At 46.6% G+C, this 11,865-nt stretch overlaps 1 protein-coding gene across 6 annotated transcripts; it reads left to right on the top strand.

The window, feature by feature from the left end:
• Positions 1-930: 930 nt before the first annotated feature.
• Positions 931-8,087, top strand: LOC149919366 (uncharacterized). 6 transcript variants are annotated; one of them, XM_090134458.1, is made up of 9 exons: positions 5,002-5,120; positions 5,394-5,485; positions 5,578-5,679; positions 5,934-6,058; positions 6,215-6,372; positions 6,464-6,570; positions 6,787-6,897; positions 7,049-7,167; positions 7,332-8,087. In XM_090134458.1, exons 4-9 carry the CDS (start codon positions 6,022-6,024, stop codon positions 7,949-7,951), a joined length of 1,152 nt encoding a protein of 383 aa, XP_089990584.1. In that variant the 5' UTR covers positions 5,002-5,120; positions 5,394-5,485; positions 5,578-5,679; positions 5,934-6,021; the 3' UTR covers positions 7,952-8,087. The 6 variants fall into 6 exon arrangements, with proteins under 6 accessions (XP_089990570.1, XP_089990584.1, XP_089990581.1 ...); XM_090134444.1 differs by lacking the exon at positions 5,002-5,120 and adding an exon at positions 931-1,712 and having other exon boundaries at positions 5,934-6,570; XM_090134455.1 differs by having other exon boundaries at positions 5,934-6,570; positions 7,049-7,134.
• Positions 8,088-11,865: the final 3,778 nt, after the last annotated feature.

Here is an 11,865-nt window from a genome sequence, read left to right as displayed (position 1 = left end):
CTACATGTGGGCGCCTGGCTGCTTAAGCACTAGCAGGATTTGGGTAATAACTCTGTCCCTCACTTCATCCATCACTTTGAATTGATGGACCATACAATCTTAGTGGTCTTTTCCAACCTTGGTGATTCTATGATTCTATAATATCCCTCCCTTCTCTTCCTTCCTTTATCTCTCTTCTCTTTTCTCCTGCTGTCTTTTAAACAATCAGAAAGTCTAAAATACTTGTACTGTGGGTGAGATTCATTTCATGAGTCTCACATGTAACAGTACTGGTCAGATGATGTGCAGATGGTTAAAACAAAGGAATTGTCAATGAAATGTACTGGTTAAAATGTAGATGTGTTGCTGTTCCCAGCTATTAGATTTTAACAAACTGACTAAAAATCTTTTAAAACATTTTCTAAACTGGCTTGCTGTTGTCAAGCACGATGATAGAACAGTTCAAGTTTGTGTCTGCCAAGTTTTTTTATCAGGTACCAAATGACATTTTAATTAAAATGTTAGAAGTGTACAAAACCAGCCTGGCATGTAAAAGAAACAAAAAGGCAAATGTCTGGTCTCAGTCTGTGAAGACGAAACAGGGATTTGTCTTCAGGCCAGGGCACTTCCGAGGGTGTGCCACAGAGATCTGTGTCTGGACTTGCAGTGTTCAGTGTTCCTGCAGACAATGTCTGTGAAGCCTGCTGGAACCACATCAACACTACCAGTTACATGTAAACAACAAGCTTTCATATCGTGTCTCTCTCTTCCTGCTGATTACAGAGTGACCTAGAGCAGCAGCTTCAACAGTTGACTCCTATTCTGCTGTGAGGTGCCACAGAATTTGTGATAAGTAACTTGGACGTTAGTAATCTAGGGCATGAAACTTAAACACCTGCAGCCCAAGGCTATTCAGAAAGGGGATGAGGAATCAGAGAAGGGTAACTTGTTCATGGGGAGAGATTTGGCTAACTCTGTGCCAATTAAAAGGTCTGATGCTGCCCATCTCAGTGACATCATTAAAGCAGTTGCTCCAGTTCAGCTGAGGATGTGATATCTGTAAGCACCATCTGTCTTCTCCTGATCTTGCAGAGAAAAGTTTGCTTGTGGTAGAGGCAGATGGTGGACAAATATGGACAACAGGTAAGAGGGTGATGATAGCCATTGCTGGGCCTGGATCTGACTCTAGGTTCAATCAAATAAGATGCGGTGTAGCCTGATGTGGGAGCCTGTATAATGGAGCAAGATTGCTGCCTGATGATGCGAGAGGGAGAGCTCTGACCCTCTCCAATGCCATCATCAGTGGTAGCAGAGGCTCTCTGTAATAGGGCATTGGGTTTTGCACAAAAGACAATTCTCTTGGCATGCACTCACACCTAAATGATTTTCTCCTCGTATGGAATCATTTTTGTCTCACCACTGCATACAGTGTGTGTCTTAGTGTCTCTGCTGATCTTTATAGTGGTGGGCTCCTGTCTTGGCTGAGCCTTTCTCCTTACTTCTTCATCCCCACATCTTCCTCTCAATCCATCCCCCACTGGTTCTCACAAAATTGTGTCCTTTCATTCCCTCAAACATCCCCCTGTGACAGGGCACTCCATCTAAACAGTTCTTCAGATGGGGAGGCAAAGTAAGATCTACAGAAGGCTGGAAAGAAAGCCAGAAGACACACTTCCAAGAAGGTCCTGGACTCAGTGGTCTCTCTCCAGTCTTCCCTACTGGCAGACATAAAGGTAAGAGATAGGAAAACGTTCAAGACAAAACTTCAAAATGGCCTTATTAGATTCAGTAAAATAAGGCACTTTCAGAGATACTAACTTGAGCAAATTTTGTGACTCTCAAATGGATTTTCCAAATTGCCACTATCTCAGACACTGTCTGAGTTAATGTGGTTTTACATGCCTGGATCTTAATGCAACTTGAAAAAAAGCTCTGACTACCCTCCATTCTGAGTAAAGGAATTTCTGAAGTTCATTCAACTCGTGCAGCTGCAGTCTGGATGAAGTGGGACACCAATACCAATTTTTTTTTCTTGGAATTTATATCTCAGAAGCCTGCCAAAGCCTACAAGTTACAGATATATCTCCAGAAGGCACTACAGGAATTAGTAGGTTATAAACCAGAACTGGATCTGGGTTTTAGTTCTGCCTTAATACAAACCAAGAAATTGAGGTTTACTGCCTGTTTCCATAGAAGTGAAGTTCATGACCACTCTTTGAAATGTTCTAGGGGAATCCACTTTATATAAAACACAATGAAAAGTCAGGCACTATTATTATTATTATTGGTTTTGTTGCTGATATTAATATCGTAGAGACTGTGAAGTGCTTTAAACTATGAACAACTGTGGATAGTGGAGAAGCATATTTACCTCTATATTTCTCACTACTGTTTAACTGTGACACCAGAGGGAGGATGAATGCAATGAAAGATACGTACCAAACAGATGAAGAAAAATGACTTCTATTGCTGTGAAGCAACATGTTGGAACAAATATTGACAACTGCTGAAAAATGCCTTTGGCTAGAAACAGCAGAGATGTACTTATGTCCAGCTCCCAATGCCTTTCTCAGCTGCGCTCACTCATATTCCTGCGCATTCATATTCTTAGTTCATCAAAAGAACTTGACAAATATGCGTGGGAAGAGCATGGAGGTGTATCATGGAGGTGAGATGGGGATATTCAGCATTTTTGTCTTAGCCTCAGCTGGGAAATTATACTAACACATTCAGAATAGAAGAAAGAATATTAGCATTGCTAGCAGAGATTTGCTCCTAAGAAATAGGGAGCAGTTTCAGACAAGATATATGAAGAAATAAGAGATGATTTACTTCCACAGCATTTATTGCTGTAAGGTGTACATACACCCCATCTATTTTTATTAGCCACAGGATTTGTTGCAGTTATTCCTATTGGAGGATGACGTTGCTTTTGTCGTCATCATCTCCAGTATATCATGAAGAATCCCTGCTTGAAGCACAGTGTCTGGGCCCACATCAGGTGAAATACAAAAGCAGTCTGCCCCTAATGCTAGCCCTAATAATGGGAGTTTTCCACCACACTGCCATTTCCCAATGTGGGTTACAAGGCTTGTATGGCTTGCAGGAGCTCATCAGAAATCGTCTTGAGATCATCCTTGTATATGCAACAAACACTTCCCAAGCAACTCCTTCTAGCTTGTGTCCTTTTCATATCACAGCACTTCTAATGAACAGTCTTATTTCTGAGCAAAAGGAGGAAAGTAAGTGATACTCTGTTAGCACTGTTGCCTTCAAGGCTTGAGTATGAAATGGACTACTCAGAATGGAAAATTGTGCAGTCTGAGCAGTCAGATACATGACACAGATTTGCCAAAATGAGTCTTCCATTGGTAAGTTTGTCTCAGTACTCTGAGAAACAAGGCTTAAATTGAGTTTACTTCTATTGAAGTAGGCACTGAGATTAAGACACAAATGTGACTGATGAGTTTGATGGAGAGATCTGTGGGTCATTAGAATCATAGAATCAAGGAAACAAGATACATAACATTACTGTGAATTGTATATAAAAATGGCACTTCGGATGATTTAGGTTAAAAAAGAGACACCTATTCCTGAAATAGTTTGTTGACACTTTACTGAAAAGAAGTTTTTATATCTCATTGACATCCTGATCTGGCAGAAGAGAGATGCTGTGACACTCCTAAGAATCATAGAATCATAGAGTCCTTAGAGTTAGAAGGGACCTTTAAAAAGTCGTCCAGTCCAAGTCCCCTGCAGTGAACAGGTACATCCACAGCTGGATCAGGTTGCCCAGAGCCTGATTCAGCCCTTCCTTGAAAGTCTCCAGGGATGGAGCACCAACCACATCTTGGGGGAACCTGTTCCAGTGCCTCACCAGCCTCACTGTAAAAGACGTATTTTTATATGTAACCTAAATTTACCCTCTTAGAGCTTGTAGCCATTTCCCCTTGTTCTGTCACCACAGACCCTGCTAAAGAATCTGTCCCCTTCTTGCCTGCAGCTCCCCATTAGATATTGAAAGGCCACTTACCTTCCATACTACAAAGGGTGCCTTGAAATCCCTAAATGAATATATAAGGAACCATAGAGTCATAGAATCATAGAAATGCAACGTTGGAAATCACCTGCATCGAGATCATCTAGTCCAACCACCCTCCCATAGTTCTTAACCTACCTTTGCTCTATAGTGGAATTTATGCGTTACTGGACACCTGAATGCAGAGAAATTAAGAAGCTGTAGAGATGATGGTTGAGCAGAAAAACATCGGTATTCCTGAAAAAGGGTCTCAGCTTGGGTAGGTGTGGGCACTAAGGTGAGATACAGGGAGTGCAGGGAGAAGGCAGTTGGATGATGATAGGTGCCAGTCTTCCAGGTACGTGTATAAATGAATTGTCTTAAAAAGAAAAACAGGAAATAGTAATAATAAAAATAACAAAAGGGAGCTTTGCATTGTTTTAGTCTTATATTCTTCCTATGATCATAAGCCTGGATTGTACCTCCAAAACGGCATTTGAATCTGATTTGGAGCCTGTTACTTTAGGTTAGGATCTTCATGGTTTTGTTGCATGATTTTTCCTGCTTAGGGCACACTGGCTATGGAAGAAAAAATATTGCAGACCCAATAGGATAGGACCCTGGGCCTGTCTAGGGACCATTCCAGCAGACTTGGCCTTTTGCCATCCATCAGCATTGGCATCAGCTTCATTGAGAGGATGGAAATAGTATCAGGCTGGAAGAGCAAGGATGCCTTAGTGTGGCTCCAGGGCTGCAGCCTTGGCTAAGGGTCAGCTTCACTCCTGCCTCTGGCACAGGGAGCAGTGCCAGTAGGTTGAGGGTGGCCATCCTTCCTCGCTGCTGAATGGCAACATTGGGAACTCACTCTGAGATGCCTGCCAGAGCCAGCACCCTTTTGCCTTGGGGCCCACACCCGCAACCCCGTCAAGCAGTGACCATGATGTCACAGGGGCTGGCCCATTGTGAACCATGGGGCCAGCAGCAAAGCAAAGGCTGCCAGGCTCAAGCTGAGCATCAGTGTGGCCTGGTGAGGTGTGGAGAAGGCAGGAACTCTCCTAGTGCTTGCCATTGTTACGCACTATGTCCAGTGGAAAGCAGAAGGCCCCCGACTCAGGGGAGCCAGGTGAGAGCAAAGTATTCCTACTTTCAACTTCCACCACAGGGCAGAAGGGTTCTGGTGGTCTGCCTGAGGCTGAGAGAGGAGGAAGAGGCAGGCATGGGCTCCCCAACCACCATGGGGCAAGTTCTCTCTGCTCCCTGGCAGGGGTCCCAGCCCCTCCACCACCTCCAGCCATGTCCCTCAGCCAGCATGGCAGGCACAGAGCAGGATCCTGGGGACAGCCCTCAGGGACACACAAGGTGCTCACTGCTGCTCACATTTGCTCTTTCCTTTCAGTGTGCATGCTGTGTGGCCGGGCAGATGTTGACCCAGACATCTGCGGGCGCACATTTGCCACGAGTGGGATTCGTGTCCATGAGTTCTGCTTGGTGAGTTCCCCCAAGGACTCCTTCCAGCTTCCTGCCACGGATGCTCCTTTCCTTTCTGGCCTAATGAGATCCTGCACTTTCCTCTCCCACAGATTTTTGCAACTGGCATTTATGATGAGAGAACCCCATGGGAGGGAATTAGTCGGCTCCCTCTTCATGCTATCAGATGCACCGCCAAGTATGCAAATCAGAAGGTAAGGACCTGAATGGAGCTGGAAGTTTTGTGCCAGGAGAAGCTCACACCAGCTTAGTCTTACCCAAAAAAAGAAATCACGGCCCATCTAACCTACTCCAGTACAATGTCCTGCCATATCAGATGAGTCTTGTCCGTCAGGCAGATTTGTAGAGTCAGCAGTGCCCGCATACTGTGCTCTGCCCAGGGGTGTGGAGACATCTGTGGAGGCCCTGAGCCTGCCGCTGATAGTTCTGCTCTGCTCTTTCTTTCCAGCAATGCTTTGTTTGTAGGGAGAGGGGGGCCACCATCAACTGTGCAGAGTTAGGCTGTGTGCGGAGCTTCCATCTGCCCTGTGCCATGGATGGGGAATGTGTCACCCAGTTCTTTGGGCAGCACAGGTAAGGGCTGTCAGCAGTAGCCAAGCCAAGGAGGAGTGCACAGCGACACCTCCCAGCAGGCCGCAAGAGCCAGAGCCAAGGTCTGGGGCTGCTTCCTGGTCCTCTGCCCTCCTCGCAGTACTTCTCACCATGTCCATCCCATCCATCTTCCCCCAGGTCCTTCTGCGGGGAGCATCACCCTCGACAGGCATCAGAGGGAGCTCCAGCACAGGGCATCTACTGCGTGCCTGGAGCCTGTGGAGGACAGTATATCCTACCATACTATGCTGTGCCCAGTGTGCAAGCAAGCCCGGTTCCACCGTGGCTGCATTCAGGTTGGAGCCCTTCCCTCACCCTGCAGGCATGGCTGGTGCTCAGCAGCACCAGGCCCAGCTCATACTCACACTGCTTGTGCTTCTGCTGCAGAGATACGCCATGAGTGCTGGCATTATACACTTTCAGTGCCCCGTCTGTGCTGAAAAGACACGATTTGGTTTGGAAATGAACACCATGGGGCTCCAAATCCCAGTCAGGTTGGTGTCTTTCTGACTGACTGCACACTAGGGCTCCAGCACTGGGCCTGCCCCGGAACTGTTCCATCAAGCATGGCCATTTTCAGCCCTGAAGCGTTGGCCTCAGCTTCATGGAGAAGCTGGGAGCAGGCTCAAGGTGGACAGGCAGAGATGCCCTGGATCTGCCTTACTCCGAGTGTACTGGGGGCTCATCATTTTCCCTCCCTTCTCTGGCAGACCACCATCTTGGGAAAACAATGCATCTGCATTGCTGCAAGAGAGGCACAGGCACTGTGATGCCAGTGAGTGCAATTACCCAGGTGGTAGGGAGCAGGCAGAAGAAGATGGGTGAGTTACCTCTGCAGCCCTCTGGGACTCTGAGGGGGATCTCAGTCTCGCCACATCCCAGGGGAGAAAGGACTGAGCACCAGAGATGAGTCAAGCACTCCCTGGCTTGGCTCCTTTTGTCCTCACAGCCATAATCCTTTTGCTTCCCCAGGCCTTGGAAGCTGCTCCTCTGCAGCTCCTGCGCTGCTCAGGGCACTGACCGGCACTGCTCCTTCTTGACCAGCAACATAGACATCTGTGAGTGTGAGAACTGTGCTGGTATAGGCACTGGTAAGAGGCATTCAGCCTATGTTACTGAGCTGGGGCCAGTTGAGGCTTGGCAGTGGGTGCTCAGGGTGGCCTTGCCAGAGTCTCTCTGCTCCAGGAGGGATGACAGCCTTTCCCAGCTTGGGGCTGCAGGTTCATCCTGTTGACCTTCCTGTCTTCCCTTACAGCCTGCAGAGGTTCCCTGGAAGGTGCACACAGACAGCATCCCAGACTGGGTGGAAGGGGCCAACCACAAAACCCCCTCCCAGTCCAAGAGAGTACCTCAGGTTCCCAGAGCAGACCCCGAAGGTGCCGTGACAGCCGCTCTACACCAGCCCCACGTTCTCAGGGCATCACCCATGGCTCAGCCAGAGCAGGAACTTCGAGAACCTCGGGTGTTTCCCCTCATCGAGGACAGTCCAGGCAGCGAGGGCGGGCTCAGACACGAAGCCGCTCCCCAGTAAAAGGTCAGGCCTCAGATTCCCAAAGCCGGCCAAGAAGACGTGGTGGCAGTGGCTGTACATCAGCCCGAGGTGCTCAGAGCAGCACTTACCGCTCAACCAGATCAGTGACTTCAAGATCTTCAAGGGGTTCCCCACTGCCTGAGTACAGGGGGCGGTCCAGGCAGCGAGGGCAGTCCCGCACAAGAAGCCGTTCCCCGGTGGGACATCAGGCTTCCAATTCCCAAAGCTGGTCCCAAAGAGGCCGTGGGAGAAGTTCCAGGCAGCAGGGACCAGCGAGGGCACGAAGCCGCTCCTGGCTTCGACATCGGAGCCAACATCCCCACAGCCGGTCCCAAAGACAGTAGCGCAGGAGCAGCTGTGTGCAAGTCCCACCTGCTGGCTCTGGTCCCAAGCATCCAAGACAATAAAGCTGGGAGATCTCTCATGCATTTGTTGGCTTTGTTCTTCTCTACTTGTCCTGGGGTTGTCTTCTCCTCAGCACCTTCCCAGACCTTCCTCTCTATGGCCCAGTCTAGGCTGAGCTGGATTCCAGCCCTCGGCCCACCAGGGCAAAGTATCCAAAAAACCCCATGGGCTGAGGCAACACTGACAAAGGCCGCCCAGTTCTGGGGGTGTTTCTGATCTGAAGTTGTGGGCAGCTTTGGACCTGCTGCTAGATGTGGGGTGGATCAGAGCTCAGGGTTTTCTCCTGAGTTTGGGCTGTGCTGTGAGGTTTGAGGGGTGATTCTAGTTTGGGAATGCTGCCAACCTGAAAGTGCCTGGAAGTGGGTAGATGTGGGGGGAGGAGTGGATGTTGTCTGCCTTGACTTCAACAAGGCTTTTGACACTGTCTCCTACAACATCCTTGTAATGAAGGTTAGAAAGTGTGGGATAATTGAGTGGACAGTGAAAACTGGTTGGCTGGAAGAAAGAGCTCAGAAGGTTGTTATCAGCAGCACGGAGTCTAGTTGGAGCCCTGTAAATAGAGGCATTCCCCAGGGGCGAGTACTGGGTCCAGTCTTGTTGAACATCTTTATCAGTGACTTGGATGAAGGGAGAGAATGCACCTTCAGCAAGCTTGCTGCTAACACAAAGCTGAAAGGAGAGGCTAAGATACTAGAAAGTCTGTGCTGCCATTCAGCAAGACCTGAACAGGCTGAGAATTAGGCAAAGAGAAACCTGATCTGGTTGAACAAGTGCAAATGTAAAGTCTTGCACCTGGGAAGTAATAACTCCATGCACAAGTTAGAGGTTGATTTGCTGGAAGGGAGCTCTGCAGAGAAGAACATGAGGTACAACAGGCTGCCCATGAATCAACAGCGTGCACCTGTGGCCAAGAAAGCCAGTGATATTCTGGGTTGCATTCAAAGAGTGTGGCCAGCAGGGCAAGGGATGTTCTTCTCCCACTCTACTGTGCCGTGGTGAGGCCACCTCTAGAGTACTTTATCCAGTTCTGGACTCTTCAGTTCAAGAAAGACAGAGAAGATAATCCAGCAGAGCCTACAAAGGTTCTGGAGGAGCATCTCATGAGGAAGGGCTGAGAGATCTGGCACTGTTTAGTGTGGAGAAGACTGAGTAGGGATCTTATCAGCTCATTCTCAAGATATTCAAAAGCTGCTAACTACTCCAGGTAATCTGTTTTAACAGAGGAGTTTAACTAGAATATCTCCAGAGGTTCCTTCACTTTCACTTAAAAAATTGCTCTCCATTTTGTTTATAAGCTCCTTTTACATTCTGGAAGTCTGCATTGATGTTGCACTGAAGTCTTCTCAATGCTGAACTTCCCAGCTCCCTCAGCCTATCTTGTAGGAAAGGTGTTCCAGTCCTCTGATCATATTTTCAGCCCTTCTTTTCTACTTGCTGCAACAACTCCTTGTGTTTTTAGTACTGCAAGCCCCAGATCTGGACGCAGTAATCCAGACTGGACCTCACAAAGAAGGGGACTATCACCTTCCTTTCCCTGCTGCCTGTTAGTTTTGCAAGTCTCCCTCCAAAGCATCATTCTCTCTGATGATGAAAGAAAGTGTTTAAGTTGTGAAAAGAGGTCCTGAAGCTGTAATCTAGGCAAGGTTTTCCAGCTATCTGTGTGGAAAGCCTGAAAGAGTCATCCTGGCTCTGACCAGGGTTTGTCCTCTGGATCATACCAAGAGAGATTTGACAAACTACTCACAATCTGCCTTCACGAGGCAATGAAATCACAGAAAATGCTGTTCAAGGACGATCTTGAAGACACACATTAGCAAAGCAGAAGTCTGTACATGACTTTTGGCTAGAATCAGCTGCCAAATAAAGGGAGTGACTGCCAGCTGTGGTGTACATGGTTATTTAAACTATCCACAGGGAGATGGTGGATGTCACTCAGAATCTCGGGAATACCTGCATCATCATGGATCAGCAACTGGAGGCCAGGCACGTTTCTCAAGGACAGCTCAGACAGTCTTTTTTGACTGGGCAGAATACCTGACAGCAACATTCAGATGCATTTTAGAGTGTCTCAAGTCACTCAAGGTGCCAGTATGTGGGGAAGTGAATCTCACCTTCAAGCCCATGGCCTTGAAAGAAGCTCTGACACCCACTTCATGTGGTTTTATTTGTAAATGCTGAAATCAAGGTGGCTGAAACTTCTTCTAGCATGTTTATTCTGTCCACCAGAAAATGTATTTATTTTGTACTGAGTCATGTCTGACTTGCACTAATTGTTAAGCTCTGAACCTACCCTGATCCTGGGATCAGTTTTTGTGTATAGGCATTAATGTCATGCAACAGGGTCCAGGAACGCCTGCATTGATTCTTTTGTTGTTATCAGCAAACTGTATCACCTCCTAGGCAATAACAGACTGCAGGGGTATTCCGGTAATAAATGTCTGTTCTTTCCTGGTGTATTGAAAAGGTTTAATTTCTTTCAGTATTCTTAGATTGACAGAGGAAAAGGATAATTCATCAGCAGTTCATTTTTTCACTCAATTTGTTCCTTGTTATTTTTAATGAGCTTTTGAAAGCAAGCAAAAACATCAAGAAGAAATGAATTTCTGTATAAAAACAAAACAGAAAATCCAAGCTCAACAGCTGAAAACTAACAACTCTTAATAACTAACAGAATAAATACACATTAAAAAAGGCTGAATCATCCTAAACAGTAGGAATCGAAAAAGTGAAAGGAAATTGGTTGCTTGTTTCATGAAAAGAACAATCCACTTACAGCAGTTACAGCAAAGGCTTGGAAATAACAAAATTACTTTACTTCACCTCTGCTCAAGACTTTGCTAGCTAATACTTGTAACACCTCTGCTAGTATGCCAGTAGGTATTTTGTGCTGCTTTGCACAAGTTTGTACTTGCAGCCCTTACAAATGACATGATGATATTTCCAACAACTCCACAGGACTGCTTAGAAAGAGTCATGGGTGAAAATCAACCTTTATGGGGCTCCAGGAATAAAACTGCTCCTGGCTTCAGTAGTCCCTTGAATTCATTTGATAATCAAGATGGCCACAAAATTCCAACAAAAGTCATTATGGCTTTTTCCGTGGATTTTCAATTTTTAAAAGAAGCTCCAATTACATTGAGTGGGCAGCAGCCTGAAGACATTGTCTAAACTTTGTTCATTAGCATAAAACTAGGCAGATGTAGCCAGTAGGAAGTTTTCACTGATGTCTGAAATATGTTTCTGTTTCCAGTATCCTTCCTGAAGTTACTGCTTTTCAGATATCCATTGTTCTTATTCTGTATGATGTAGCCAGTTTTTCATGATGGAGTCAAATTATCTGAAAGTCAAAGCATCCCAAATCAGTAATGACAGTGTCAAAATAGAGACTTTGAAGTCATGACTAGCCTGGTAGGGTCTGTCTGACAAATCTGGACCAAGCAGTTACTGCTATACTGGTAGTATTATCCATGTCTGTCCACATCTGTTTATGGTACTCCAGGTGAGGTCTCATCAGAGCAGAGTAGAGAGGCAGGATCACCTCCCCGCTAGCCATGATTCTTTTGATGCAGCCCAGGATACAGTTGGCTTTCTGGGCTGCAAGCTCACATTGCTTGCTCCCATTCAGCTTACCATACAAAGCTCACATTGCTTGCTCCCATTCAGCTTACCATACATCAGTACCTCCAGGTCTTTTTTGGAAGGACTGTACTCTATCCTTGCTTATATCAGCTTGTATAGATAGTGAGGATTGCCACGACTCAGGTGCAAGATGTTGCACTTGACTTTGATGAATCTCAGGTTCCACTGCTCAAGCCTATCGAGGTCTGGATGGCATTTCATACCTTGGGCACAG

The sequence above is a fragment of the Phasianus colchicus genome, chromosome 1 (genome assembly GCF_987193195.1).
Source record: "Phasianus colchicus chromosome 1, bPhaCol1.hap1.1, whole genome shotgun sequence".
Classification (NCBI taxonomy): Eukaryota; Metazoa; Chordata; class Aves; order Galliformes; family Phasianidae; genus Phasianus; species Phasianus colchicus.
Note: the sequence above shows the minus strand (reverse complement) of the source record. Positions and strands in the feature narration are given on the sequence as shown.

Bases quoted from the DNA above. Each gene is read 5' to 3' on its own strand.
- LOC149919366 (XM_090134444.1), top strand. From the start codon at position 6,029: ATGTGTCACCCAGTTCTTTGGGCAGCACAGGTAAGGGCTGTCAGCAGT. The intron at 6,898-7,048 runs GTGAGTTACCTC...TTGCTTCCCCAG, and splicing joins GAGCAGGCAGAAGAAGATGG to GCCTTGGAAGCTGCTCCTCT. The intron at 7,168-7,331 runs GTAAGAGGCATT...CTTCCCTTACAG, and splicing joins CTGTGCTGGTATAGGCACTG to CCTGCAGAGGTTCCCTGGAA.